The 27,481-nt window shown below is 45.9% G+C and overlaps 1 protein-coding gene across 1 annotated transcript; it reads right to left on the bottom strand.

The window, feature by feature from the left end:
• Positions 1-182: 182 nt before the first annotated feature.
• itih2 (inter-alpha-trypsin inhibitor heavy chain 2) lies at positions 183-27,481 on the bottom strand. The gene is made up of 21 exons (XM_034163578.1): positions 27,354-27,481; positions 26,716-26,748; positions 26,516-26,554; positions 24,463-24,635; positions 24,282-24,386; positions 23,919-24,081; positions 23,737-23,844; positions 20,054-20,182; positions 19,872-19,988; positions 19,621-19,789; positions 19,417-19,542; positions 19,103-19,284; positions 18,027-18,212; positions 10,703-10,842; positions 10,411-10,583; positions 8,451-8,594; positions 8,263-8,376; positions 7,856-8,054; positions 5,399-5,571; positions 437-548; positions 183-359 (listed from the first exon to the last, which is right to left on the bottom strand). Exons 1-21 carry the CDS (start codon positions 27,450-27,452, stop codon positions 218-220), a joined length of 2,826 nt encoding a protein of 941 aa, XP_034019469.1. The 5' UTR covers positions 27,453-27,481; the 3' UTR covers positions 183-217.

The raw sequence follows: 27,481 nt of genomic DNA, 5'->3' as shown, positions 1-27,481 counted from the left end.
AGACGTGCAGCAGGGTGTTGAATTAGTTTTTTAATTTTGTATTAATACTGCAGCTGGATGAATTATCCAAATAAATTTGACAGTAGTGACTTCTGGGATTCTGTTTGTGACACAGTTACTGACTGCGTCCACAGACTCACCTGCTCTTTAAACTATTAGAACTGTGTCACTGACTATGTGAACGTCTCTGATCACTGCGAGCTCTGCCATTGGCTGCTCACATCAGGAAGCTGTTGAGGTGCGACACAATGTAGTCATCGTAGCGGCCGTCAATGAAGCCCTTCCCGCTGTTGTGTATGAACCAGCAGTAGACGTCTGAGCCACGCCTCTTATCCTGCCTGTAGTCCTTCTGCCAACCCCTGAAGCCCCGCCCACAGGTTACATTCTGCACAGCTGGTTTTGTTTTGGTAAAAGTTTTACAGGCACTCAGACTCACCTGGTGACATGCAGCTTGCTGCCCTTCACTTCCATGGTGGCTTCCTTCTTCAGCGGGTCGAGTCCGTCGTGGATGTCGTAGACGGTGACCTCGGGCTCGGTGGAAAACTGACCTGTGGCGGCACACAGAAACAGAACCAGAGCTCACCTGGGTTCTTTCTCCGAACAGGTTCCTCACTCTGTGCAGCTGAGGAAAATGACCACATCCTTTACCAAGAACGCTCAATGTTCTCAGAGTCATTTCAGCGTTTACATGATTGGATGTATGAAAGAAGCCTTAAGTACCAGGTGACATATTGTCAGCAGTGTGTTGGGGATTGGAACTGCTGTCAATACTTTTGATGGTGGATGAGGTTCTCTTCCAAAATTTTAGCACAGTGTGTAAATTGTCTTGGTCGTTTTTGTTTTATTTGTCTCTTTTTTTCTTTCAACAATAAGTCAATACTCAGCTGAGGTCCCTCGTGTATTATGTTGATAGAGCATGGTGACAATTTCAACAAAGTAGAGCACCGCAAACCTCTGCCAACACAAGTTTCTAATGCCACAGATTTTTACCTTGGAAAAAATGTCAAGGTCAAAGTCCTGTTAGAAGTGTCTTTTCATAAGCTAAAATATAATACAAAATATAGAGCAAAAGGGCTTTTCAATGTTAAAATCAAACACCCACTAAATCAGCAACACAGATCAAACTTAGTCTGTTCATTGAGAGTGCCACTTTGCACCTCACTGTCGGAGTGACTTGAAATATAATGCAAAATGTACACCAAATGGGCTTTTTAATATTAAATTCAAATGTCCACAAAATCTGTGATCCGGATCAACCTTTGTCAGTAGATCAAGGATGCCATCCTAGATAATGTGAAGGTAATCTCTTCAGATTTTTGAAAATTCATTCAATGACTGACTTTGACTTATGACCTTGAAAATGTAATCACTTCTTGCCTATCAGCATATGAATCCTCTGTCAAAACATCTTAATGATATATGAAATATTGTGGGTTACAGGCTGCTGAAAAACAAACGGGTGAAAACAGAATATCCTCCAAACTTTGTTGGTGCAGGTACTTAATTATTGCAGCTCTAATGTACATCATTGTTAAATAAATTTCCCTCTCAAAGCCATAAGATTTTTTAATGGCTTCATAATTTAAAACAAAAATGGGCTTTGTACAGTTAATTTTATACAATTTTATCAAAATATTTTGTGAGCTCCAAAGTGTTCCATGTTAATATAGCATCAGTTTAATTTAATTTAATTTAATTAGCTTATAATGCGCCAAATCACAGCAAAAGCCATCTCAAAAACAAGTCAACATAAAACTGAATAAATAATTAAAAATGAATAAAAAAATTCAAATACATAAATAAAAACAGAAGTAAAAGAATAAAACAAATAAAAATAAAAACTATCCATAAGAAAGAGAATAAAAATAGGTTTTGAGTCTTGACTTAAAAATGTCCACGGACTCAGACTGCCTCACGGTCGCAGGAAGACTGTTCCACAGGGTGGGTGCACAATACGAAAAGGCTCTTTGACCTGCTGACTTCTTCACACTGGGAACACAGAGAAGTCCCGCATCCTGCGACCGTAAAGCCAGGACCGGCACGTAGAGTTCCACCAGATCAGCCAGACAAGATGGCACCAGTCCATGAACAACCTTATAAGTCAATAACAAAACCTTAAAATCTGCTCTCACAGAGACAGGGAGCCAGTGCAAAGATGCCAAAATGGGTGTGATATGTTCAGACCTTCTGCTACGTGTCAGCGTTCTGAACCAGCTGAAGACCCCTGATGCTGGACTGTGGTAACCCTGAAAATAGAACATTACAATAATCTAGTCTAGAAGAAACAAAAGCATGAATCAGGGTCTCAGCATCAGCCATGGACAGGATGGGGCGGATCCTCGCTATATTTCTCAGATGGAAAAAAGCAGTCCTAGTAACATCCCTGATGTGGAGGTCAAAAGACAACGTGGGATCAAAAATTACCCCAAGGTTCCTCATTTTGTCCGTATGATGTATAACACAGGAACCCAGGCTGAGCACCAGCTGGTCAAACTGATGCCGATGTCTCGCTGGACCAAGAACCATCATTTCAGTCTTATCAAAGTTTAAAAGTAGGAAGTTACTAGACATCCAACTTCTCACTGATAGAAGACAGTCCTCCAGGGATTTTATGGGAGTGAGATTTCCCGCAGTTATCGGCATGTACAACTGAGTATCATCAGCATAACAATGAAAGGCAAGCCCAAAACTCTGCAGTATACGCCCAAGGGGTGCCACATACAGGGAGAAAAGCAAGGGGCCTAAAACAGATCCCTGTGGAACCCCAAATCTCATGTCAGCAAGGTCAGAGGTAGTGCTATTATACAAGACACATTGAGAATGACTGGACAGATATGACATTAACCAGGCAAGGGCACTTCCAGTAATCCCAAAAAAATTCTCCAACCTATTGAGCAAAATATGATGATCCACGGTATCAAACGCAGCACTGAGATCTAACAACACCAAAACCCTAGTGGTGTCTGAGTCCATTGCTCGCAGAAGATCATTCACAATTTTAGTGAGCGCTGTCTCTGTGGAATGATATTTCCTAAAAGCAGACTGCAGCGGCTCAAAAAGATCATTCTCAGTAAGGTGGTCTATGAGCTGCCGTGAAACCACCTTTTCTAAAATTTTGGAACAGAATGATAGATTTGATATCGGCTTGTAATTTTTCAATACACTAGGGTCAAGATTAGATTTCTTAAGTAATGATTTAATCACTGCTGATTTAAAACATTTCAGAACAGATCCAGAGGTTAATGACAGATTAATCATTTCCAGCACAGTCGGCCCAAGAGTGGGCCACAGGTCCTTAAACAATTTTGTTGGTATGGGATCAAATAAACAGGTTGTGCTTTTTGTAGATGCCACAAGTTTCGTCAGCACGCCCAATGAAATACTATTAAATTCTGTCAATCTAGGTAAAACCTCAATGGTAGCGCCCACCTCCATAGCAGGTTTTAATGGCTGGGCTGAGGCGTGCTGAGATATGCTCAGCCTAATACCTTCTATTTTCTTCTCAAAATAATCCAAGAAATCCTGCACTGAAAAAGGAGAACGACTAACAGGTGGCTGCCTGTGAATAAGAAATGCGACCGTGTCAAACAAAAACTTTGAGTTATGTTTTTACTGATCAAATCAGAGTAATAGGTCCGCTTCGTGGCCAGTAGTGCATGATTATAATCTAAAATAGCATCCTGCCACACGAGGCGGAACACCTCTAATTTGGAATAACGCCATTTCCGTTCCAAACCTCTAGCCTTCTGCCTGAGGTCACGCAAATAATCACTGAACCAAGGTGACTGTGCCTTAGGAGGGCGCGACCTTAAAAGAGGAGGCGCAGTCTTAATCAAGTGTAGTTTTAAGCGTTAAATTTAGACTATCCGAGAGGCTGTCTACTGATTTAGCATTCTCCAGATTCAAAGCTAAAATATCAGGTAGTCTGGCCTCAAGTTCAGTCATAGTTGAGGGTTTAATACGACACTGCAGTAGTAGACAAGGTTGTCGTTCCATTAAACGCGGCAGCGTAAATGTAAACCTGATAAGTGAATGGTCCAAGACTATAGATGCGAGAGGCAAAATGTCAATATTTGTGACAGCAAACCCACGTGCAAGAACCAGATCCAGGGTATTTCCACTAATGTGTGTCGGGTCCTGAGTGCATTGCTGGAATCCTAAAGCATCCACCATTTGCATAAACTAAGGGGATCAGAGGGCTTATTTATATGAATGTTAAAGTCACCAATAATCAAAATGTTATCTGCACTAGTTGACAAACTAGAGATGAACGCACCAAATTCATCTAAGAAGTCAGAATATGGGCCAGGGGGCCTATAAACAGTGACAAAATAACATAGCTGAGCTCCAGTTTTATGACCCTGACAGTACTTAGCATCACGGGCATAATGGAGAGTCAGATGCTCAAAGGAATTATATTTGTGACCCCCAACAGCTAATAAAGAAAACCTAGATTTGTAAATAAAAGCCACACCCCCGCCTTGCTTTACACCACGAGGCACGTGACTAAATGTGTACGCTGGTGGACAGGCCTCATTCAGAGGAAGGAGAGTTGTGGGTTTCAGCCAGGTTTCACACAAGCCAATCATATCTAAATGATGATCCATGATTAAATCATTAATCAACAATGATTTTGAGGACAGTGATCTGATGTTCAGGAGACCCAGGGTAAGGACCTCAGTGGGGATGACAGTCTCACTGTTCAGAACCCAGCGAAGCAAGCCTGGGTTCCGAGAGCGCCACTGGCACACATCAATCCGGCAGTCCTCAGAGCCGACCAGCGGCACCACACAGGCTCTAACCGAATCCACAGAGCACCAGGGCAGCACAGATCCTGCCAGAATCAATAAATTATCACTTTTACAGCCAGTTGTCTGTTTACAATGACATAACTGTTGTGTGAACCGGTGGACCTTTGCACTGCGTGCACATTTACTCCTTAACGAACGTGAGTTAAACATGGCCATGGATTTGGTGAACACAGAAAACTGTCAAAAAAGCTTTGCTTCATGATGTTTTTCATCCAGATTTCAACTTTGAAGGAGCAGATTTGAAGATTAAAATATTCCAGGTTAAACTCTTGCTCAAGTAAGATGATTATTACATCCACCAAGGACGTAATAAAATCATCTGCATTTATTTGTCTGTCTGTCTGTTAGCAGGATTACATTAAAACTACTTCACAGATTCTCCCCAAATTTGCACCACAGATAGATATTAGGCCATGGAGGCTCCACTGAATCTTGGAGGTGATCTGTCAGAAATCTCAGATTGTGCTTGTTAAAGGGGTCATATAGTGCAAAACTCTGATTATAATGCTGTCACGATACAAAACATGGAACATCGTGGTATTTGGGTCAATTTGGCCACTCGGACAGCTGCTGGTGTACAGACCCACCGATGAGCCCGTGGACCAGGCTGGAGTACTGGTTGTCAGTGGGAATGTAGATGCCGAGGAAGTCTACATTGATGGGATGTTTCTTCCACACACGGTGAAGCAGCACCTTCACCTGAATGACGTCGTTGACTGTGAGCATGACGTGGGAGTTCTTCACAATGTTAATCCTCATCCTGAAACACAAACACAGCAGAAACGGGAAGAGGGATTTAGTCATGAGCACTGGTGACAAACGTCTCCAAATTAACTGCTATCGGTGAACATGGCATCAGGTGATTGTGGTCATCAGTGAGATCAGGACACGGTGATTAAAATCCAGCCTCCTGTGTTCTGCCAACAGCTGAAACACTGGAGGGGTTGTTGGAAAGAGCTGGAGGCTGCTACCTCATGGATACTTTATTTGGTACATATAGTAGTGTTCAGAATAATAGTAGTGCTATGTGACTAAAAAGATTAATCCAGGTTTTGAGTATATTTCTTATTGTTACATGGGAAACAAGGTACCAGTAGATTCTCACTAATCCAACAAGACCAAGCGTTCATGATATGCACACTCTTAAGGCTATGAAATTGGGCTATTAGTAAAAAAAAAAAAAAAGTAGAAAAGGGGGTGTTCACAATAATAGTAGCATCTGCTGTTGATACTACAAACTCAAAACTATTGTGTTCAAACTGCTTTTTTAGCAATCCTGTGAATCACTAAACTAGTATTTAGTTGTATACCCACAGTTTTTCATGATTTCTTCACATCTGCGAGGCATGGAGTCAACCAACTTGTGGCACCTTTCAGCTGTTATTCCACTCCAAGATTCTTTAACAACATTCCACAATTCATTCACATTTCTTGGTTTTGCTTCAGAAACAGCTTTTCTGATGTCACCACACAAGTTCTCAATTGGATTTAGGTCCGGGGATTGTGCAGGCCACTCCAAAACATTAATTTTGTTGGTCTGGAACCAAGATTTTGCTGGTTTATTAGTGTGCTTGGGGTCATTGTCTTGTTGAAACACCCATTTCAAGGGCATGTCCTCTTCAGCATAAGGCAACATGACCTCTTCAAGTATTTTGACATATCCAAACTGATCCATGATACCTGGTATGTGATATATAGGCCCAACACCATAGTAGGAGAAACATGCCCATATCATGATGCTTGTACCACCATGCTTCACTGTCTTCACTGTGAACTGTGGCTTGAATTCAGAGTTTGGGGGTCGTCTCACAAACTGTCTGCGGCATAAGGACCCAAAAAGAACAATTTTACTCTCATCAGTCCACAAAATATTCCTCCATTTCTCTTAAGGCCAGTTGATGTGTTCTTTGGCAAATTGTAACCTCTTCTGCACATGTCTTTTATTTAACAGAGGGACTTTGCGGGGGATTCTTGCAAATAAATTAGCTTCACACAGGAGTCTTCTAACTGTCACAGCACTTACAGGTAACTCCAGACTGTCTTTGATCATCCTGGAGCTGATCAATGGGTGAGCTTTTGCCATTCTGGTTATTCTTCTGTCCATTTTGATGGTGGTTTTCTGTTTTCTTCCATGCATCTCTGGCTTTTTTTGTCCATTTTAAAGCATTGGAGATCATTGTAGATGAACAGCCTATAATTTTTTGCACCTGCGTATAAGTTTTCCCCTCTTCAGTCAACTTTTTAATCAAACTACGCTGATCATCTGAACAATGTCTTGAACGTCCCATTTTCCTCAGGCTTTCAAAGAGAAAAGCATGTTCAACAGGTGCTGGTTTCATCCTTAAATAGGGGACACCTGATTCACACCTGTTTGTTCCACAAAACTGACAAACTCACTGACTGAATGCCACACTACTATTATTGTGAACAGCCCCTTTTCTACTTTTTTTTTTTTTTTTTTTTTTTTTTTACTAATAGCCCAATTTCATAGCCTTAAGAGTGTGCATATCATGAATGCTTGGTCTTGTTGGATTTGTGAGAATCTACTGAATCTACTGGTACCTTGTTTCCCATGTAACAATAAGAAATATACTCAAACCTGGATTAATCTTTTTAGTCACATAGCACTACTGTTATTCTGAACACTACTGTAGGTCTAGAAGTTTATTCTTTAGCAGCTGGGAAACCACATCGACTAAAGAGAAAATCCATTTACATTTGATTAAAGTTCTAGTTATCTCCTGCCTGGATGGCTGAGAACCAGTTTATTAGACATTACTTGTTCAGTCATATTAAGTCAGAAATGTTCAGTCATATTCCTTACGTTATTTATTTATTTCTTGAGTAGAGGAAAGATTATCACTTTGAAGTTGGAAATTTTGACTTTAGTTTGCCATGCTCCTGAAATATTCAGATTCAAGTACTTGTTCAAATTCTTCTGCTAATAGGTTTAGCGGTAACCCTGCTCCGGGAGGTCACCCACTGCTAATCACCATCCAGGAGCAGGGTCGGTGACGCAGGCTCCAAACATATGTATGGGTTACCGATCCTGTGCGAGCTGAGCAGTGGCGCTCCAGGTGAAGGAGTGGTTGTTCCTGCCGTCAGCTATGAAGATGCTGTCGGTGCTCACAGTAACACTGAATCCGTCGGGCTGGTAGTAAACTGAGATGGTGCCAAAGTAGGTGCGTAGTTTGTTTCTGTCCATCTGCTTGGAGCCGATTAGCTGACCGTTCACCACCAGACCTTCAGGACAGAAGATCAGTCAGCATCACATGTAAACAGTGTGCTTGTATGTACTCAGCTGGAGCCTCCCGTGTCCTGCCAACAGCTAAAGTACTAGTGGAGTTGTTGGAAACAGGTCTTGTGTTGTACTTGTCTAATCCTGCAAATATTGTCTGGACCTAAAGAAAGTTCCAGATTCGGGAGAGTTCTGCATGAGGTGACATAATACCTGTTCCGGGGTCTGACACCAGGTTGAGGATGTCACCAGGTTTGGAGTCAATGTTGAAGCAGATGTCCATGTGGCTTTGGGGCAAGTGGATGATGAAGTGAGGATCATTGTCCACTAGGGGAGACACTGAGCTGGTTACAGGAAACAGAACAACTGACATTTAACACCGCTAACCGTCTGAGTGTTACCCAGGTTGACGTGTTTAGATATAGTCCACTCCTCCGGTCCCTTCGCCGCCTGGCTCGGCGGGGCTGGAGTGGTCACCTGGACCCAGGGCGGATGCGGGTAGACATTCATAACCCGGGGAACAGCACGCTGCGCAGGTCCACCTCCTACGTACAGAGGACACTGTCATGTCAGTTTAAATCATCAATAATGCTTTGAATCAGTCAAGATGTCAATACAGCTGTATGCAAAACTTTGGGCACCCCTGATAATTTTCATGATTTTCCTTTTCTGGATCAGAAATTTCAGTTAAATATGTCATATAGCAGACAAACACTGATATTTGAGAAGTGAAATTAAGTTTCTAGTATTTACAGAAAATGCAATAATTATTTAAACAAAATTAGGCAGGTGCACAAATTTGGACACCCTTGTCATTTTACTGATTTGAATACATTCAGCACTAATTATTGGAAGATAAAATTGGTTTGGTAAGCTCATTGATCCTTGACCTCCTTACACAGGTGAATCCAATCATGAGAAAGGGTATTTAAGGTGGCCATTTGCAGGTGTTTCCCCTTTTTGCATCTCTTCTAATGAGTGGCAACATGGGAGCCTCTAAACAACTCTCAAATGACCTGAAAACAAAGATTGTTCAACATCATGGTTTAGGGGAAGGATACAAAATGCTATCTCAGAGATTTCAGCTGTCAGTTTCCACTGTGAGGAACATAGTGAGGAAATGGAAGACCACAGGCACAGTACTAGTTAAGGCCCTAAGTGGCAGGCCAAGAAAAATCTCAGATAAGCTGAAGCAAAGGATGGTGAGAACAGTCATAGTCAACCCACAGACCTGCTCCAAAGACCTACAACATGATCTTGCTGCAGATAGTGTCTCTGTGGATCGTTCAATGATACATTCGCACTTTACACAAAGAGATGCTGTATGATGCTGTAATACAGAGGAAGCCTTTTCTGCGTACACACCACAAACAGAGTCGCTTGAGATATGCTAAAGCACATTTGGACAAGCCAGATTCATTTTGGAATAAGGTGCTGTGGACTGATGAAACTAAAATTGAGTTATTTGGACATAAGGGGCTGAAAAAGAACACAGCATTCCAAGAAAAACACTTGCTACCTACAGTAAAATTTGGAGGTGGTTCCATCATGCTGTGGGGCTGTGTGGCCAGTGCAGGTACTGGGAATCTTGTTAAAGTTGAGGGTCACATGAATTCCAGTCAGTATCAGCAGATTCTTGAGAACAATGTTCAGAGACAAAGTTGAAGTTGCGTCGGGGCTGGATCTTTCAACAAGACAACGACCCTAAACACTGCTCAAAATCTACTAAGGCTTTCATGCAGAGGAACAAGTACAACGTTCTGGAATGGCCATCTCAGTCCCCAGACCCGAATATTATTGATAATATGTGGTGTGATTTTAAGCGGGCTGTCCATGCTCGGAAACCAACAAACCTGAGATGTTTTGTAAAGAAGAATGGTCCAAAGTACCTTCAACCAGAATCCAGAGTCTCATTGGAAGCTATAGGAAGCATTTAGAGGCTGTTATTTCTGTAAAAGGAGGATCTAATAAATATTGATGTATTTTTTCTGTTGGGGTGCCCAAGTTTATGCACCTGCCTAATTTTGATTAAAGAATTATTACACACTTTCTATAAATCCTATAAACTTCATTTCACTTCTCAAATATCACTGTGTTTGTCTGTTATATGATATATTTAACTGAAATTGCTGATCCAAAGTCACAGGATGTGAGGCGGGTTCACCATGGACAGGACGCAGTCTGTCACAGGGTCACATACAGACAAACAAACACATTCACACCTACAGACAAGTTAAAGTTTCCAGTCCATCTAACCTGCATGTCTGTGGATGTGGGAGGAAGCCGGAGCACCTGGAGGGAACCCACACAAACACGGGGAGAACACGCAAAATAAGTTTAAACATTTTTCCTATCAGGCACCTGGGCAGCAGCCATGTCTGGGGTCCTTGGGTGAGTCAGCCAGCAGTCTCTCTTTGGCGTCTTCACTCTCGACCAGCAGAGCAGTGAGCGGCGTGACGAACTGATGCTCCATGGCCAGTGTCAAGATCCGCTGGGTGATCTTCCTCTTCTTGGCAGCTGTAGGCGCCAAAGACCTGCAGCAGCATTTTAGACAAAATTTCAATACTTTGTAGTGCGCAGCCTAGTGGCAGGATATTATACTGCAGCAGTCGTGACTCTGGCAGTTGTCTGGATTGTGGCTGTGACCTCTGACCTTTCAGCGATCAGCTGTTTGATAGTGATGTACGCCCAAAGCTGTCGGGCGAAGCCTGTGAACGAGTGCTCCTGCTTGGCAAGCTCTGTGTCCAGCTTTGTGGTGTCTGTCTCCATCTCCAAGGTGACGTCCAGACGGGCCTGGAGGATGAAATAAGATGAAGCACACAGCTAGAGGCCTTACTGTGATACAAGATGAGGTCATAAAATATCATGAACAAGAGAGAAATATGTCTGGACTTGGGGCAAATGAGTCCAAACCCAGATGGAGCAGTCCACCGGTTTCCCCGAGAGGATTGGGGCTTTAATTCTGGAGGACTTGGAGCTTCACATCAGTCAGCTCGACTGGAGATGTGGCAAAAGAAGGAGTCAGGAGGTGAAGTGTTGCACATGGAATCTGCATTAGTTTTCTATCAAGGACGGACAGTCTGCAGATTTTGTTCCAGCAGATTTCTGTGAACTGGCATCATGAAATCATCAGCTGGAACAAAAAACCTGCAGGCTGTGGGTTCCTTTGTGCCCACACCGTCCCTGCTTCAAAATGATCACATATCCTTCTTGGGAGGTGTTGGAACGTGTTCCTGGACTGAGCGATGTCTGGGCAACCACTTTAGCCCCTCCCCTAATAAAATGCTGGGAGATGGATGTAAATCATTTTACAAACATACACACACACACATTTTCTAAGTAGATTTTGTCTTATGAAAAACATGGGCGAAGTCACAGTCCAGTAATCAACTTAACAAAAATGAAGCTTCTGCTCTGTGTGAAATGGCGCCTCCTATTTCTAATTTTCATGTTTTGACAAGACAACATTCAAACTGTCATATTATTTTATTGAAGTGCAGATAATGTTCTTTTTATTTTTTAAGTCAAGCGTGTTGGAACAAAACCTTGGACTTTGGGAGATCTGCCGCACTGTGTTTCACTGAAACCTGGCTCAGTGAACACATCCCCGACAGCACTCTGCACCTCCCTGGTTTCTAGCTGCTGCGTGCAGACCATGTAAAGGAGCTCTCTGGGAAAACAAGAGGAGGCAGATCATGCTTTTATATAAACAAAGATTGGTGTAGAGATGTCACGTGTTGAAGAGGATGTGCAGCCCCTCTGCTGGAAACTTTTTCATAAACTAGCCCGTTCTATTCACTGCAGGAGTTCTCCTCGTTCGTACTGGTCAGCGTGTATATTCCACCACAGACATGTGTAGCCAAGGCGCAGCATCAGCTCACTGACCAGATTACATACGTGGAGAGGAAGTATCCAGACTCCCTGTTCATCATTTTAGGGGATTTTAAGAGCAAATTTGAGCCATGAACTCCATAAATACAGACAACACATCACGTGTCCCATCACGGATGAGAACATTCTTGAACACTGCTACACAGCAGTGTTCCCTGTGCAGCTTTGGGACTCTCTGATCACTGTCTGATCCACATCATTCCATCTACAGGCAGAAATTAAAATCTACAAAGCCTGTAGTGAAGATGGTTAAGATGTGGCAGGAGCTACAGGCCTGTTTTGACTGCATATTCATGGATTTTGTGACACTGTGACATCTGACATCAGTTTTTGTGAGGAGCTGCATGTGCAGTCCAAAACCTTCTGCAAAGACAGCAACAACAAACCTTGGTTTACTGGGAAACTGAGGCATCTCTAGCAGGCCAAGGAGGAGGCCTACAGAAGTGGAAACAGGCTCCTGTACAAGCAGGCCAGGAACAGGCTAAAGCCCTGGTCCCACAGAATAATGAAGGATGAATAATGAGCCAAGCAGCATGGATTTTTTTTTTTTTGGTACAAGTTGAGTTATTCAACTATCGTGGGAGAGAATAGTGGCTCTGAGAGGCTCTTAGAGGCAGAATATTTGGCTAACGAGGCTCATCTCTGAGCGTGGTGCTAATTTCAAGAAGTTCAAAATTTAGCAACAACAGCGTGGGGCAGTTTGTGTACGTACAAGGTACTACGAGGACAAACGAGGATTTTAGAGGCGTGTGTGGTGAGGACGAGGCTGTTAGACACCCATTATCCAAGCGCCTGGCAGCTACGAGGACAGAACAGGCTATTTTGGGTCCGCCTTCTCACACACTTCATTGTGACAATCCCACCCACTTTGTGTGCTGGACTGTGTATATAAATTAATTATTTTGTAGTGGGTTAATAATTTTCTCTGAGTTTAGCTGATGAAAACACCTCTATCACTTCAAGAATCACAGAGGACCGTTTCAGCTGGAGCCTCTCTCTCTCTCTCTCTCTCGCTCTCTCTCTCTCGCTCTCTCTCTCTCGCTCTCTCTCTCTCTCTCTCGCTCTCTCTCTCTCTCGCTCTCTCTCTTCGCTCTCTCTTCGCTCTCTCTCTCTCTCTCTCTCGCTCTCTCTCTCTAGCTCTCTCTCTCTTCTCTCTCTCTCTCTCGCTCTCGCTCTCTCTTGCTCTCTCTCTCTCTCCTCTCTCTCTCTCTCGCTCTCTCTCCTCTCTCTCTCTCTCTCTCTCTCTCTCTCTCTCTTTCCTCTCTCTCTCTGTCTATCCTCTCTCTCTGGCTCTCTCTCTCTCTATCTCGGCCTCTCTTCTCTCTCTCGCTGTCTCTCTTCTCTCTCTCTCTCTCTCTCGCTTCTCTCTCTCTCTCTGGCTCTCTCTCTCTCTTCTCTCTTCTCTCTCTCTCTCTCTCTCTCTCTCGCTCTCTCTCTCTCTCTGGCCTCTCTCTCTCTCTCGCTCTCTCTCTCTCTCTCTGGCCTCTCTCTCTCTCTCTCTCTCTCTCTCTCTCTCTGGCCTCTCTCTCTCTCTCCTCTCTCTCTCTCTCTCTCTCTGGCTTCTCTCTCTCTCTCTCTGGCCTCTCTCTCTCTCTCCCTCTCTCTCTCTCTTCTCTCTCTCTCTCTCGCTCTCTCTCTCTGGCTTCTCTCTCTCTCTCCCTCTCTCTCTCTCTGGCTTCTCTCTCTCTCTCTCACTCTCACTCTCTCTCGCACTCTCACTTGCTCTCTCTCTCTCTCTCTCTCACTCACTCTCGCTCTCGCTCTCTCGTGCACTGCAGCAGGTGAAGAATGTATTTGGAACAATCTAAATGGTAACTATTTGTAATGTTTATATTGTAATAGCTTGGTAAAACAGTTGCATGAAAATTCAGTAGGTATATCTTATATATTATATTCCAATTCTAAGGTGGAACTATGCTAGTATATCTAAATATCTAAAAAGGAAGAGTAAAATAGGAGAGTAGAAAAGAGTAAAGTAGAGCCACTTAGGTGCCTGGTCTTGAGAACCAGGGATGGCATGTTCATTCCTTTTTTATGAGCAGCTGTAAAAATATATTTATGATAGATTTAACATCTCATTATAATCGATCAGGTGAGCTGCGCTGTGTGTGCTGACGCACTCAGTGTTCTTTAATTGTTTAATTGTTGGCTCATTATTGTAGGCTTTATTATTCCATGGGACCAGGGCTTCAGAAAGGAGATCAGAGTTGTAAAGATGAGCTACTTTGACAGGTTGAAAAAGCAATTCTCAGCCAATGACCCTGTAGCAGTGTGGAGAGGTCTTCAGCATGCCACAAACTACAGGAGACCAACCCTCCATCCTGGCTGAGGAGCTGAACCTGTTTTACACGAGGTTTGAAAGAGACCCTCTCACATCCCTCACCCACCCCAACAACAATGGACTTCCTGCCCCCTTAGACATCTCTTTGAACAGCTGGTGTTGAGCCACCTGGAGAACATCACAGGACCCCTGCTGGACCTCCTTCAGTTTGCCTACTAGGCAAGCAGGTCAGTTGAGGATGCAGTCAACATGGGTCTACATTACATCCTACAGCACCTGGACTCTGCAGAGACGTAAGTGAGGATCCTGTTTGTGGACTTCAGCTCAGAGTTCAACACCATCATCCCTGACATTCTCCACAAAAATCTCTCCAACCTCTGTGTGCCAGCTCCCAACTGTCAGTGGATCTCCAACCTCCTGACAGACAGGACACTGCAGGTGAGGCTCGGGAGCATCACATCCAGCGCATGGACAATCAGCACTGGTGCCCCTCAGGGGGTGTGTGCTCTCCCCATCGCTCTTCCCCCTCTATACAAATGACTGTACCTCAGGGCACCCCTCTGTTCAACTCCTGAAGTTTGTGGATGACACCACCATCATTGGACTCATCCAGGATGGTGATGAGGCTGCACATCGACTGCAGATGTAACAGTTGGTCCTCTGGTGTGGACACTGTCCGGTTCCTGGAATCCACCATCTCCTGGGATCTGAACTGGACCTCCCACACTCCATCAGGAAAAAGGCACAACAGAGGATGTACTTCCTCAGACAGCTCAGGAAGTTCAACCTGCCCCATCAGCTTCTCACCATCTTCTACACATCCATCATCCAGTCTGTCCTGTGCATCTCCATCTCTGTTTGGTTTCCCACGACAGGCACAGACTTCAACCAACTGTCAAGTCTGCAGAAATAAAAAAATAAAAAAAATCATCGGAGCCAGCCTGCGCTCCATCCTGGACTTATACCAGTCCAGGACCAGGTTGCCAGTTGGTAACATCTCTGCAGACCCCTCCCACCCTAGACACACCCTGTTTAAACTCCTCCCCTCTGGTCGATGTTACAGAGATCTGTATGTCAGAAGAACCAGACACAGGAACAGTTTCTTTCCACAGGCCGTCACACTGATAAACAAGTTAACCTGCCAAAGGACTCACTCATTCATATACCTCATGTACAACTTCAGTCTGTGTGTCAGGTTCACACATTTTTCTCTTATTGCACATTTTATTTTACTTGCACATTTCATTTGCACATTTTTTTTACTGTGAATTACTCAGTGTTTAATAATTTATTATTATATTATATTATTATTATATTATTATATAATTAATAATTTATTTGTATGTTACTGCTGCAAATAAGTATTTGAACACCTACCAACCAGCAAGAATTCTGTCTCTCACAGACCTGTTAATTTGTCTTTAAGAAGCCCTCTTATTCTGCACTCTTTACCTGTATTATTTGCACCTGTTTGAACTTCTTACCTGTATAAAAGACACCTGTTCACACACTCAGTCAATCACACTCCAACCTGTCCACCATAGCCAAGACCAAAGAGCTGTCTAAGGACACCAGGGACAAAACTGTAGACCTGCACAAGGCTGGGATGGACTACAGGACAACAGGCAAGCAGCTTGATAGAAGACAACAACTGTTATGATTATTTATTAGAAAGTGGACGAAACACAAGATGACTGTCAATCTCCCTCGGTCTGGGATTCCATGCAAGATCTGACTTTGTGGGGTAAGGATGATTCTGAGAAAGCTCAGAACTACACAGGAGAACCTGGTCAATGACCTGAAGAGAGCTGGGACCACAGTCACAAAGATTACATTAGTAACACATGATGCTGTCATGGTTTAAAATCCTGCAGGGCAGCAAGGTCCCCCTGCTCAAGCCAGCACATATCCAGGCCCGTTTGAAGTTCACCAGCGACCATCTGGATGATCCAGAGGAGGCATGGGAGAAGGTCATGTGGTCAGATGAGACCAGAATAGAGCTTTTTGGAATCAACTCCACTTACCATGTTTAGAGGATGAGAACAACCCCAAGAAAACCATCCCAACCGTGAAGCATGGGGGTGGAAACATCATACTCTGGGGGTGCTCTTCTGCAAAGGGGACAGGACGACTGCACCGTATTGAAGGGAGGATGGATGGGGTCATGTATTGTGAGATTTTGGCAAACAACCTCCTTCCCTCAGTAAGAGCATTGAAGATGGGTCATGCCTGGGTCTTCAGCATGACAGTGACCCCAAACACACAGCCAGGGCAACTAAGGAGGGGCTCCGTAAGAAGCATTTCAAGGTCCTGGAGTGGCCTGGCCAGTCTCCAGACCTGAACTCAATAGAAAATCTTTGGAGGGAGCTGAAACTCCAAACCTGAAAGATCTAGAGAAGATCTGTATGGAGGAGTGGACCAAAATCCCTGCTGCAGTGTGTGAAAACCTGGTGAAGAACTACAGGAAACGTTTGACCTCTGGAATTGCAAACAAAGGCTACTGTACCAAATATTAACATTGATTTTCACAGGTGTTCAAATACTTATTTGCAGCAGTAACATACAAATAAATTATTTAAAAAATCATACATTGTGATTTCTGGATTTTTGTTTTTTTTTTTAGATTATGTCTCTCACAGTGGACATGCGCCTAAGATGAAAATTTCAGACCCCTTCATGATTTCTAAGTGGGAGAACTTGCAAAACCGCAGGGTGTTCAAATACTTATTTTCCTCATTGTATGTGGGATGGTGTCCCTTATCAATTGACAAACTTTGATCTGGATCTGATCCAGATTACAGATTTTGGGGTCATTTAAATTTAACATTGAAAACCCCATTTAACATATATATTTTACATTATATCTTAATCAAAAGTCCCTCAATCACTCATGTTCTCTTCTGGATTTACCTACACCACTAAAATTGGATGGAGGTTCCAGTTTTATGCCTGTTTGTTTGTCTTCCAGTTATCAGTCAGAAACCAAGTGCCAAAAAGCAACAACAAGCTGCACAGCAGAGAAAACCAACGTTCTGTGAAAATGATGAAAAGTCACTTCTAACAGGACTCTGACCTTGAAAATGTTCCCCAAGGTAAAATTTGTAGAATCGGAAACTAGTGTTGGCTCTACGAGCGTGGCGCTCTAGTTATACACACACACACACACACACACACGCACCCGGAAAGTATTCACAACGTTGCACTTCTTCTGTTATGTTACAGCCTTATTCCAAAATGGAGTAAACTGATTTTTTTTTCTCGCTCAAAATAATGACATGAACAAAGTTGGGGTTTTTTGTGGACATTTTTGAAAATTGAAAAAAAAAAAAAAAAGACTAAGAAATGACATGTCCATTTGTATTCACACCCTTTGCTCAGTACTTTGTTGATGGACCTGAGCTCAGTTTAGAGCTTCATGGCACAGGCTGGGCATACTTATGTACATGCGATTTCTTAATAGTTGTTTTATTTTTTTGTTTTGTTGAAAAATCTTTATTAAAAAAACAACCTTTTCACATTGTCATTATGGGGTGTTATGTGCAGAAGTTTGAGGAAAAATAAATTTCATCCATTTTGGAATCAGGCTGTAACAAAAATGTGGACAAAGTGAAGAGCAGTGAAAACTTTCTGTCTTCACATGAGTGAGGTCAAACCTCAGCAAACCCCCTGAGCACATTAACAACTACCCATAATGCAGCTGTAGCTGTCATTCTGTCATGGTTTGGTTTCTTTATCAGTATATCCTGATTAATGAACAAAAAGGCGTCAGTGGTGTCGTGACGGGCTGTTTGGGTTGTGGACTCACAGCCGACGCCGTGGTGAAGCTGCTCAGACTGTTGCTTTCTGAGGGCAGAACTTTTCCTGCCACCACCAGCTCAGAGCCGCTGAAGTATTTATCAAAGGTGTTCTGGGTGACGTCGGACACCGTGTCCTCCGGGAACTGGACGCTGATCCTCCTCAACAGAGGGGTGGAGACCTGGCTGTAAAATGCCTGCAGTGGGCGGAGACATAAAGAGGATTCAGACCCTCGTTACGGGAAACTCCCACAGTAAAAACGCAACTTATGACCCTCGGTGGGGGGTGGGTGGGGGGGGGGTGTTCTACTGTAACGTCTGTCTGTCCACTGCGATATCTTCTAAAGGCAAAAAACAGTTTCAGTCAAAGTTGGTGGGTAAAATCACTATTTCATCATGTGTCGACACAATTCATTCCTCAGTCATAGGTTAAAGGTCAAGGTCAAGACAGAGGTCATCCTTTACATTTTCTGAGGTTTCTTCCTGTTAAAAGGGAGTTTTTCCTTCCCACTGTCGCCAAGTGCTTGCTCACAGGGGGTCGTTTTGACCGTTGGGGTTTTTCTGTAATTATTGTATGGCTTTGCCTTACAATATAAAGCGCCTTGGGGCAACTGTTTGTTGTGATTTGGTGCTATATAAATAAAATTGATTTGATTTGCCATTTATTGAAGTGCAATTTCAAAAAATGGACAAACTCGCTGGACAATCTTCTTGCAACTTCAGTCATACCTAGGTCATAGGTCAAATCAGAGGTCATCCTCATGTTAGATAATAACATGAGGATGCTAATTCCTTGTTCTATTATTTCATGTTGGTTATCAAGTATTTGCTTAAATGGTGATGTTTTTGGTGAGTTTTGGTCGTCTGCCTGAGTGTTTGTCAACTGGTCTGAACTGATCAGAAACAAGCAATTAAGTTTCACTATGTGTCAATAACTTGGTTGAAGACAAGGGGTGGAGCTTCCCCTCAATCAGACTGCTGATGTCACTGACATCATGTGATGACCTCAAACCTTAGCTGGCCGCAGTCACGTCGTGCATTCACCTTGCTGGTTGCACCTGATATATTTTTGCACACTAATGCTAACCCGTAGCTGCTCCGCGGCGCCATGGTTGGCAAAGATGCGCTGTGCCATGCCTCTGTTATCCATGGCGATACGTTCCAGGAAGTCGTAGTCTACATCAAAGCCAATGCCGAGCGAGAAGAGAGAAAACTCCTCCCTCATGGCCCGCTTCACGTTCTTCTGGATGGTGCTCAGTTTGATCTCTCCTGCAGGCAAACCAGGAGAGGATCCAACACGCTACATCTCCAATAATCAATCAGTAAACTATCAATCAATCAGAGGCATTTGTGAAGATTGTTGTAGGTTTGAAACCCGGCTGCCGAGTGGGTCGGTCTTACCCACAGTGGGGTCTCCATCAGAAATCAGAATGATCATAGAGACGGACCGCGGGTCGATGAGGCCCTGAGCCGACGCTGTCACCAGCATCTGTACGGCTCTCAGCAGCGCCTCGTTGATGTTGGTGCCTGGGGTCAAAGGTCATTCTAAGCATTACTCTACAGACATGTCCTTGCGTGCCGGCGTGCTCTCACACGGTGTCTCACCTCCACTGGGTTTGATGCGCTGGATGTACTGCTTGGCATCTTCGATCTGGACGGAGGATCCGGGGACCAGCTCCTCCCTCCAGCAGCGCACGTTGTGGTTGAAGTCGATGATGCTGAAGTAGTCGTCGATGGTCAGATCGCCCAAAATAGCCTGCATGGCCTCCACCGTCTGGAATGATATGGGTTCTTTATAGTGACCACATGATGGTGGCGAATAACAAACAAACAAAAATGGGGGGGTGCATGTTTACCTGCTTCATCTTGACCCCCCACATGGAGCCGCTGACGTCGATGACAAACACAATGTTTTTAGAGAGAGGTGAAAGGTTGGACGGGGCGAAGAAATGAACAAAGTGTCCATCAGAGACCTGAAGGAGATGAGTTTTAGTGACAGACCGCCGTCAGAGTACAGAGCGTTTGGGTCACGTGATACCTGCAGCTCTCCGGCACTGTTCTCTCTGGTGACATCATATCTGACAGTCAGGCTGCCATCGATGGCGCTGCTGCTGCAGTTGGGACATTTCTTCTGTTGCATCACACTCGGCCTGAAGACCACATGAGCCTGACCGGGCACCAAACACGCCGTTATTACCGCCAACGCGCAACCTCGCCAAGCTAAGAAAAAAACACTTCAGATCTGCTCACAGACGGAAATACATTCAGGAGTGAAAATTTGGAGAGTTCTGCACTCGGACTGCTTTTCTAATTACTCTAGTTTTTAAGCATTACTCAAAAAAATAAAACAACAATTAAAATACTGGCTGTTAGCGGTTGTAGGTCCATCAAATGAAGATCTGGATCCAGATGCAGCATCCAGCTCAAATATGAGGACACGTTGGACAGCACATGCTTCTAATCTGTGCACAGATCTGGCAACTAACAACATTTTTGGGTCACAAGAGGTCAAACCAGTGTCACACATGGAGATTGTCCCCAAAAACTTATGTCATCTCTTCCAGGAATGAACCAAAAGCACCACCATCTCAGTTTGATCATATTTTAGGAATCATGTTATTTATCTCCACACTGGCGCTGTGACGGAGTGCCGCCCTGTCCAGAGTGACGCCGCCCTGTCCAGAGTGACGCCCGCCCTGTCCAGAGTGACGCCACCCTGTCCAGAGTGACGCCCATCCTGTCCAGAGTGACGCCCATCCTGTCCAGGGTGACGCCGCCCTGTCCAGAGTGACGCCGCCCTGTCCAGAGTGACGCCGCCCTGTCCAGAGTGACGTCCGCCCTGTCCAGTGTGACGCCGCTCTGTCCAGAGTGACGCCCATCCTGTCCAGAGTGACGCCGCCCTGTCCAGAGTGACGCCCCGCCCTGTCCAGAGTGACGCCCATCCTGTCCAGTGTGACGCCGCTCTGTCCAGAGTGACGCCCGCCCTGTCCAGAGTGACGTCCGCCCTGTCCAGTGTGACGCCGCTCTGTCCAGAGTGACGCCCATCCTGTCCAGAGTGACGCCGCCCTGTCCAGAGTGACGCCCGCCCTGTCCAGAGTGACGCCCATCCTGTCCAGTGTGACGCCGCTCTGTCCAGAGTGACGCCCATCCTGTCCAGTGTGACGCCGCTCTGTCCAGAGTGACGCCCATCCTGTCCAGAGTGACGCCGCCCTGTCCAGAGTGACGCCGCCCTGTCCAGAGTGACGCCCATCCTGTCCAGTGTGACGCCGCTCTGTCCAGAGTGACGCCCATCCTGTCCAGAGTGACGCCGCTCTGTCCAGAGTGACGCCCGCCCTGTCCAGAGTGACGCCACCCTGTCCAGAGTGACGCCCATCCTGTCCAGAGTGACGCCCATCCTGTCCAGGGTGACGCCCATCCTGTCCAGGGTGACGCCGCCCTGTCCAGAGTGACGCCGCCCTGTCTAGAGTGACGCCCGCCCTGTCCAGAGTGACGTCCGCCCTGTCCAGTGTGACGCCGCTCTGTCCAGAGTGACGCCCATCCTGTCCAGAGTGACGCCGCCCTGTCCAGAGTGACGCCCGCCCTGTCCAGAGTGACGCCCATCCTGTCCAGTGTGACGCCGCTCTGTCCAGAGTGACGCCCATCCTGTCCAGTGTGACGCCGCTCTGTCCAGAGTGACGCCCATCCTGTCCAGAGTGACGCCGCCCTGTCCAGAGTGACGCCGCCCTGTCCAGAGTGACGCCCATCCTGTCCAGAGTGACGCCCATCCTGTCCAGAGTGATGCCCGCCCTGTCCAGTGTGACGCCGCTCTGTCCAGAGTGACGCCGCCCTGTCCAGAGTGACGCCCATCCTGTCCAGTGTGACGCCGCTCTGTCCAGAGTGACGCCCATCCTGTCCAGTGTGACGCCCGCCCTGTCCGGCGTGACGCCCGTCCTGTCCGGCGGGAAGCCCGCCGTGTCCGGCGTGACGCCACCGTGTCCGGCGTGACACCCGCCCTGTCCAGGGTGACGCCAGTCCTGTCCAGTGTGACACCCACCCTGTCCAGGGTTGACGCCGCACTGTCCAGAGTGACGCCCATCCTGTCCAGAGTGACGCCGCCCTGTCCAGCGTGACGCCCATCCTGTCCAGTGTGACGCCGCTCTGTCCAGAGTGACGCCCATCCTGTCCAGTGTATCGCCCGCCCTGTCCAGAATGACACCCGCCCTGTCCAGTGTGACGCCCACCCTGTCCAGGGTTGACGCCGCCCTGTCCAGCGTGACGCCCGCCCTGTCCAGCGTGACGCCCGCCCTGTCCAGAGTGACGCCCGCCCTGTCCAGCGTGACGCCAGTCCTGTCCAGTGTGACGCCCACCCTGTCCAGGGTTGACGCCGCCCTGTCCAGAGTGACGCCCATCCTGTCCAGAGTGACGCCGCCCTGTCCAGCGTGACGCCCATCCTGTCCAGTGTGACGCCGCTCTGTCCAGAGTGACGCCCATCCTGACCAGTGTATCGCCCGCCCTGTCCAGAGTGACGCCCATCCTGTCCAGTGTATCGCCCGCCCTGTCCAGAGTGACGCCCGCCCTGTCCAGTGTGACGCCCATCCTATCCAGGGTTGACGCCCACCCTGTTCAGGGTTGACGCCGCCCTGTCCAGAGTGATGCCCATCCTGTCCAGTGTGACGCCGCTCTATCCAGAGTGACACCCATCCTGTCCAGAGTGATGCCGCCCTGTCCAGAGTGACGCCCGCCCTGTCCAGCGTGACGCCTGCCCTGTCCAGAGTGACGCCCGCCCTGTCCAGTGTGACGCCGCCCTGTCCAGAGTGACGCCCATCCTGTCCAGTGTGACGCCGCCCTGTCCAGAGTGACGCCCATCCTGTCCAGAGTGACGCCGCCCTGTCCAGTTTGACGCCCGCCCTGTCCAGGGTGACGCCCGCCCTGTCCAGGGTGACGCCCGCCCTGTCCAGGGTTGACGCCGCCCTGTCCAGTGTGACGCCCACCCTGTCCAGGGTTGACGCCGCCCTGTCCAGAGTGACACCCATCCTGTCCAGAGTGACACCGCCCTGTCCAGCGTGACGCCCATCCTGTCCAGTGTGACGCCGCTCTGTCCAGAGTGACGCCCATCCTGTCCAGTGTGATGCCGCCCTGTCCAGAGTGACGCCCGCCCTGTCCAGCGTGATGCCCGCCCTGTCCAGCGTGACGCCCGCCGTGTCCGGGGTGACGCCGCCGTGTCCGGCGTGACACCCGCCATGTCCGGCGTGACACCCGCCCTGTCCGGCGTGACGCCCGCACTGTCCGGCGTGACGCCCGCACTGTCCAGGGTGACGCCAGTCCTGTCCAGTGTGACGCCCGCCCTGTCCAGGGTGATGCCCCGCCCTGTCCAGTGTGACGCCGCCCTGTCCAGGGTGACGCCCGTCCTGTCCAATGTGACGCCCGCCCTGTCCAGGGTGACGCCAGTCCTGTCCAATGTGACGCCCGCCCTGTCCAGGGTGACACCGCCCCGTCCACCTCTCGCCCACTGGGACAGTCTCGGCATGCAACACAAAATCAGGACAATTTGAAAGCAGTCTGAGGTTCGGGTTTGAGTTGGTGTTAGAACGATGATAAACATCTATTTGTGACACATTTTGTCAGGACAGAATTCTTCTCAAAGTCAGCAGCTTTTAGATGTGAAATTATTTTTTTTCTGTTCCGGTTTATTGAATAAATTTTAAGGGCTGTGCACGTGATGAGGTGCACATGGGCTGGTACCTTGTCTTTGGAGGAGGTTACTTTGATCAGGCCTGAAAACTGGTCCCCCAAAGTGTTGGGTGTTTCCACCATGGCGATTCCATTGGGTTCATAGATGTAGATGTCCACCTGCACACAGTCGGGGTCAGAGACGACCTCTGAGACTGAGACACACACACACATTCACTTCCCGACCAGCTCACCTGGAAGTGCGGCACCACCCTCCCAGGCTGCAGGTAGAGGGTGTGCTCGTAGGTACTGAACCTCCTCTGCATCATCTCCTGGTAGTGCAGCTCAAAGTCTATGTGGCTGCCGGGCGGAACGTGGACCTCTGTCGTAAAGGTCTCCATGTCCTGAGAATTAGTCCTGTGGAGCAGAAACATCTCAGTCTGTGCAGGTCTGCAATCAATCAATCAATTTTTTTTATATAGAACCTTTAAATCCTGGAGTCAAACTGGGACCCCGCGGGCCACATAAGGCCAGTAAACACATGAAAAAAAAATGCAATGAAGCTGAATGTGGAGTTTGTCAGGAAGCGTGTTCGAGACTCGAGGTTGGTCCAGTACCTGACGATGGCTGCTGCTTTGCCCCTGGCTCTAGCCTGGGTGTACAGATTTCTGGCCACAGTCTTCTCCTTCACTGAGCCAACAAATATGATCCCGTTGACGTTCCTGCGACAAACACAGATGTTAACATCGGATGCGCTCCAGCGTATTGGATCGTTCATGGAATCGAACCAAAGCTCACATGGTGAAGTTGGTGATGAAAGCTCGTTTGGGGATTTGGACGTTGAAGCCGATGCTTTGGGCACTGGCGCCTGAGTTAATCACTGAGTTTTTGACGGTCGTGTGGGCGAAGCGCGACGTGATGCGGCTCTCCACCTTGTAGCTCTTGACGGTGATGTCATCACCTCGGATAGCCTGCTCAGCCAATGACAGAACTTTTGAGGACCCAAAGCTCTCTCAGAATCCTTTCATGTTTTCCTGTTTGGGGAATCTATTTTCTACTTCTTTTTTGAAACTGTCCCTATTCTGGGTTCGAACAACTGTCACTCAAGGTCATACTCCTGCTTTTGACAAACATTTTCTGAGTTCAAAGGTTAAATCTCTTCTTTAAAAAAAACTTCAAGCTACCATTTTCAAATTGTTAATGTTTAACCATGTTAGTTGAATGAGGATGTTCTTGCACCTCAAGGTCATACTCCAACAACATTTTGCTCTGTCAAATGTCAATTATCTTTACAAAAAAAAAAAAAAAACATTTTCAAATGATTCATTTTAACAAAGTTTAGTTGAATCAGGATCTTCGTGTAGTTCACCAAATCAAATCAAATCAATTTCATTTATAGCACCAAATCACAACAAACAGTTGCCCCAAGGCGCTTTATATTGTAAGGCAAGGCCATATAATAATTATGTAAAACCCCAACGGTCAAAATGACCCCCTGTGAGCAAGCACTTGGCCACAGTGGGAAGGAAAAACTCCCTTTTAACAGGAAGAAACCTCTAGCAGAACCAGGCTCAGGGAGGGGCAGTCTTCTGCTGAGACTGGTTGGGGCTGAGGGAAAGAACCAGGAAAAAGACATGCCGAGAAGGGGGGCAGAGATCGATCACTAATGATTAAATGCAGAGTGGTGCATACAGAGCAAAAAGAGAAAGAAACAGTGCATCATGGGAACCCCCCAGCAGTCTACGTCTATAGCAGCATAACTAAGGATGGTTCAGGGTCACCTGATCCAGCCCTAACTATAAGCTTTAGCAAAAGGAAAGTTTTAAGCCTAATCTTAAAAGTAGAGAGGGTGTCTGTCTCCCTGATCTGAATTGGGAGCTGGTTCCACAGGAGAGGAGCCTGAAAGCTGAAGGCTCTGTCTCCCATTCTACTCTTACAAACCCTAGGAACTACAAGTAAGCCTGCAGTCTGAGAGCGAAGCGCTCTATTGGGGTGATATGGTACTATGAGGTCCCTAAGATAAGATGGGACCTGATTATTCAAAACCTTATAAGTAAGAAGAAGAATTTTAAATTCTATTCTAGAATTAACAGGAAGCCAATGAAGAGAGGCCAATATGGGTTAGATATGCTCTCTCCTTCTAGTCCCCGTCAGTACTCTAGCTGCAGCATTGTGAATTAACTGAAGGCTTTTTAGGGAACTTTTAGGACAACCTGATAATAATGAATTACAATAGTCCAGCCTAGAGGAAATAAATGCATGAATTAGTTTTTCAGCATCACTCTGAGACAAGACCTTTCTGATTTTAGAGATATTGCGTAAATGCAAAAAAGCAGTCCTACATATTTGTTTAATATGCGCTTTGAATGACATATCCTGATCAAAAATGACTCCAAGATTTCTCACAGTATTACTAGAGGTCAGGGTAATGCCATCCAGAGTAACGATCTGGTTAGACACCATGTTTCTAAGATTTGTAGGGCCAAGTACAATAACTTCAGTTTTATCAGTTTTATCACCAGCGTGTGTTCAGAGTTTCACTGAGGCCACGTCAATATTTATAACACGCTGGCTACAGCAGCGGCGGCAGAATTCTCACCGTGACACATTTATGTCCTTAAATCTGTGACTCCGGCTCTGAGTATGATCACGACACAAACCTCTGACCTTACACAGTTTAAACATGGGGGTCAAAGTTTGCAGGTTAAATTCAAAGAATGCAAATTTCAAGTGATGTGATTTTTAAGGCAGATGTTCTGATTACTGTGGAGTGAAGTCAGTAACCTGTCAGTCAGTGGAAACTACAAACATATTGATTAGGAGATAAAAGCTGAGCGGCAAACTGCTGCACCTCAAAGTCCTCCTGCTCCTCGCTGGTCAGCAACGCCCTCTGGAAGAAAAAAATAATTAAAAACTGCATCAACACAGAACAAGGTGAGAATTCACACATCAGACCCGAGTCTGTTTGTCTGTTTGTTTTTGTACAATCAATAAAATGCATTCCAACTATTACAACACTGATGACAAACAACCAGGAAAAGAAGGTCTCACCAAATGTCTCATGTTGTGATCTCGTCCGTCCGACTAATGGAAAAAACAAACAGGCACGATTATGTTTAGTGAAAAACCTCAAAATTAAACAATATGTCAGAAATTAACAACCCAGAAAACAGTTTACACAAACGTTTGTCATTTAAAATATTAACATGTTTTAAAAGTCAGGACAAAATCTAAAATCTTCAAACTTAATTTACCGGCAAATCTGCTTTAAAAATGGAAATAACCAGAGAAAATTATTCTTAAGGGCACGCTGTCAATTTAAAATGATATGAATTGTACACAAGTTTGTAATTTTTCATCATGAATGTGTTTTATGAAGAAATGGGGTCAGAGGTCACACCAGTTTGTGTTGCACAAGAGCTCACTTAAAAAACAACAACTTAGAAATATTTTTAAAAAGGACATGTTTGGTTTCTGCAGATGAACATGCGCTATACAGTCTTAAAATTGTTTGTGTATCTTCAATAAATAAGTGAATACATAAATAACCACCACACATCAGAAATGGATGATTTGTGTTTTTGTTTTCAAACTAGTTTGACTCAACAGATTTAAAAGCATCAGACAGGTGTCAGCGTACGCAGACGACTCAACTGTATTCTGTCTGACAATAAAAAGTTGGGACTCACAGCATCTCCATCTATGACGAACTCAAAGCAGCAGCTGTTTTGGAGCATCAGGATCAAAACCATCACCCCCTTCATCGTCATTGTGGTTGCTGCCTTCATGTTTCCAGGCCTGTCGACTCAGCCGAGGA

This window comes from Thalassophryne amazonica, chromosome 22, assembly GCF_902500255.1.
Source record: "Thalassophryne amazonica chromosome 22, fThaAma1.1, whole genome shotgun sequence".
NCBI lineage: Eukaryota > Metazoa > Chordata > Actinopteri > Batrachoidiformes > Batrachoididae > Thalassophryne > Thalassophryne amazonica.
This window is presented reverse-complemented; position numbering and strand designations above follow the sequence as displayed.

Coding starts and splice junctions, on each gene's coding strand:
- itih2 (XM_034163578.1), bottom strand. CDS start 27,452: ATGAAGGCAGCAACCACAATGACGATGAAGGGGGTGATGGTTTTGATC. Junction 24,387..24,462: donor TTCATCACCAACTTCACCAT/GTGAGCTTTGGT, acceptor TGTTTGTCGCAG/GAACGTCAACGGGATCATAT. Junction 8,595..10,410: donor CAGACATGGCTGCTGCCCAG/GTGCCTGATAGG, acceptor CTCTGTACGTAG/GAGGTGGACCTGCGCAGCGT.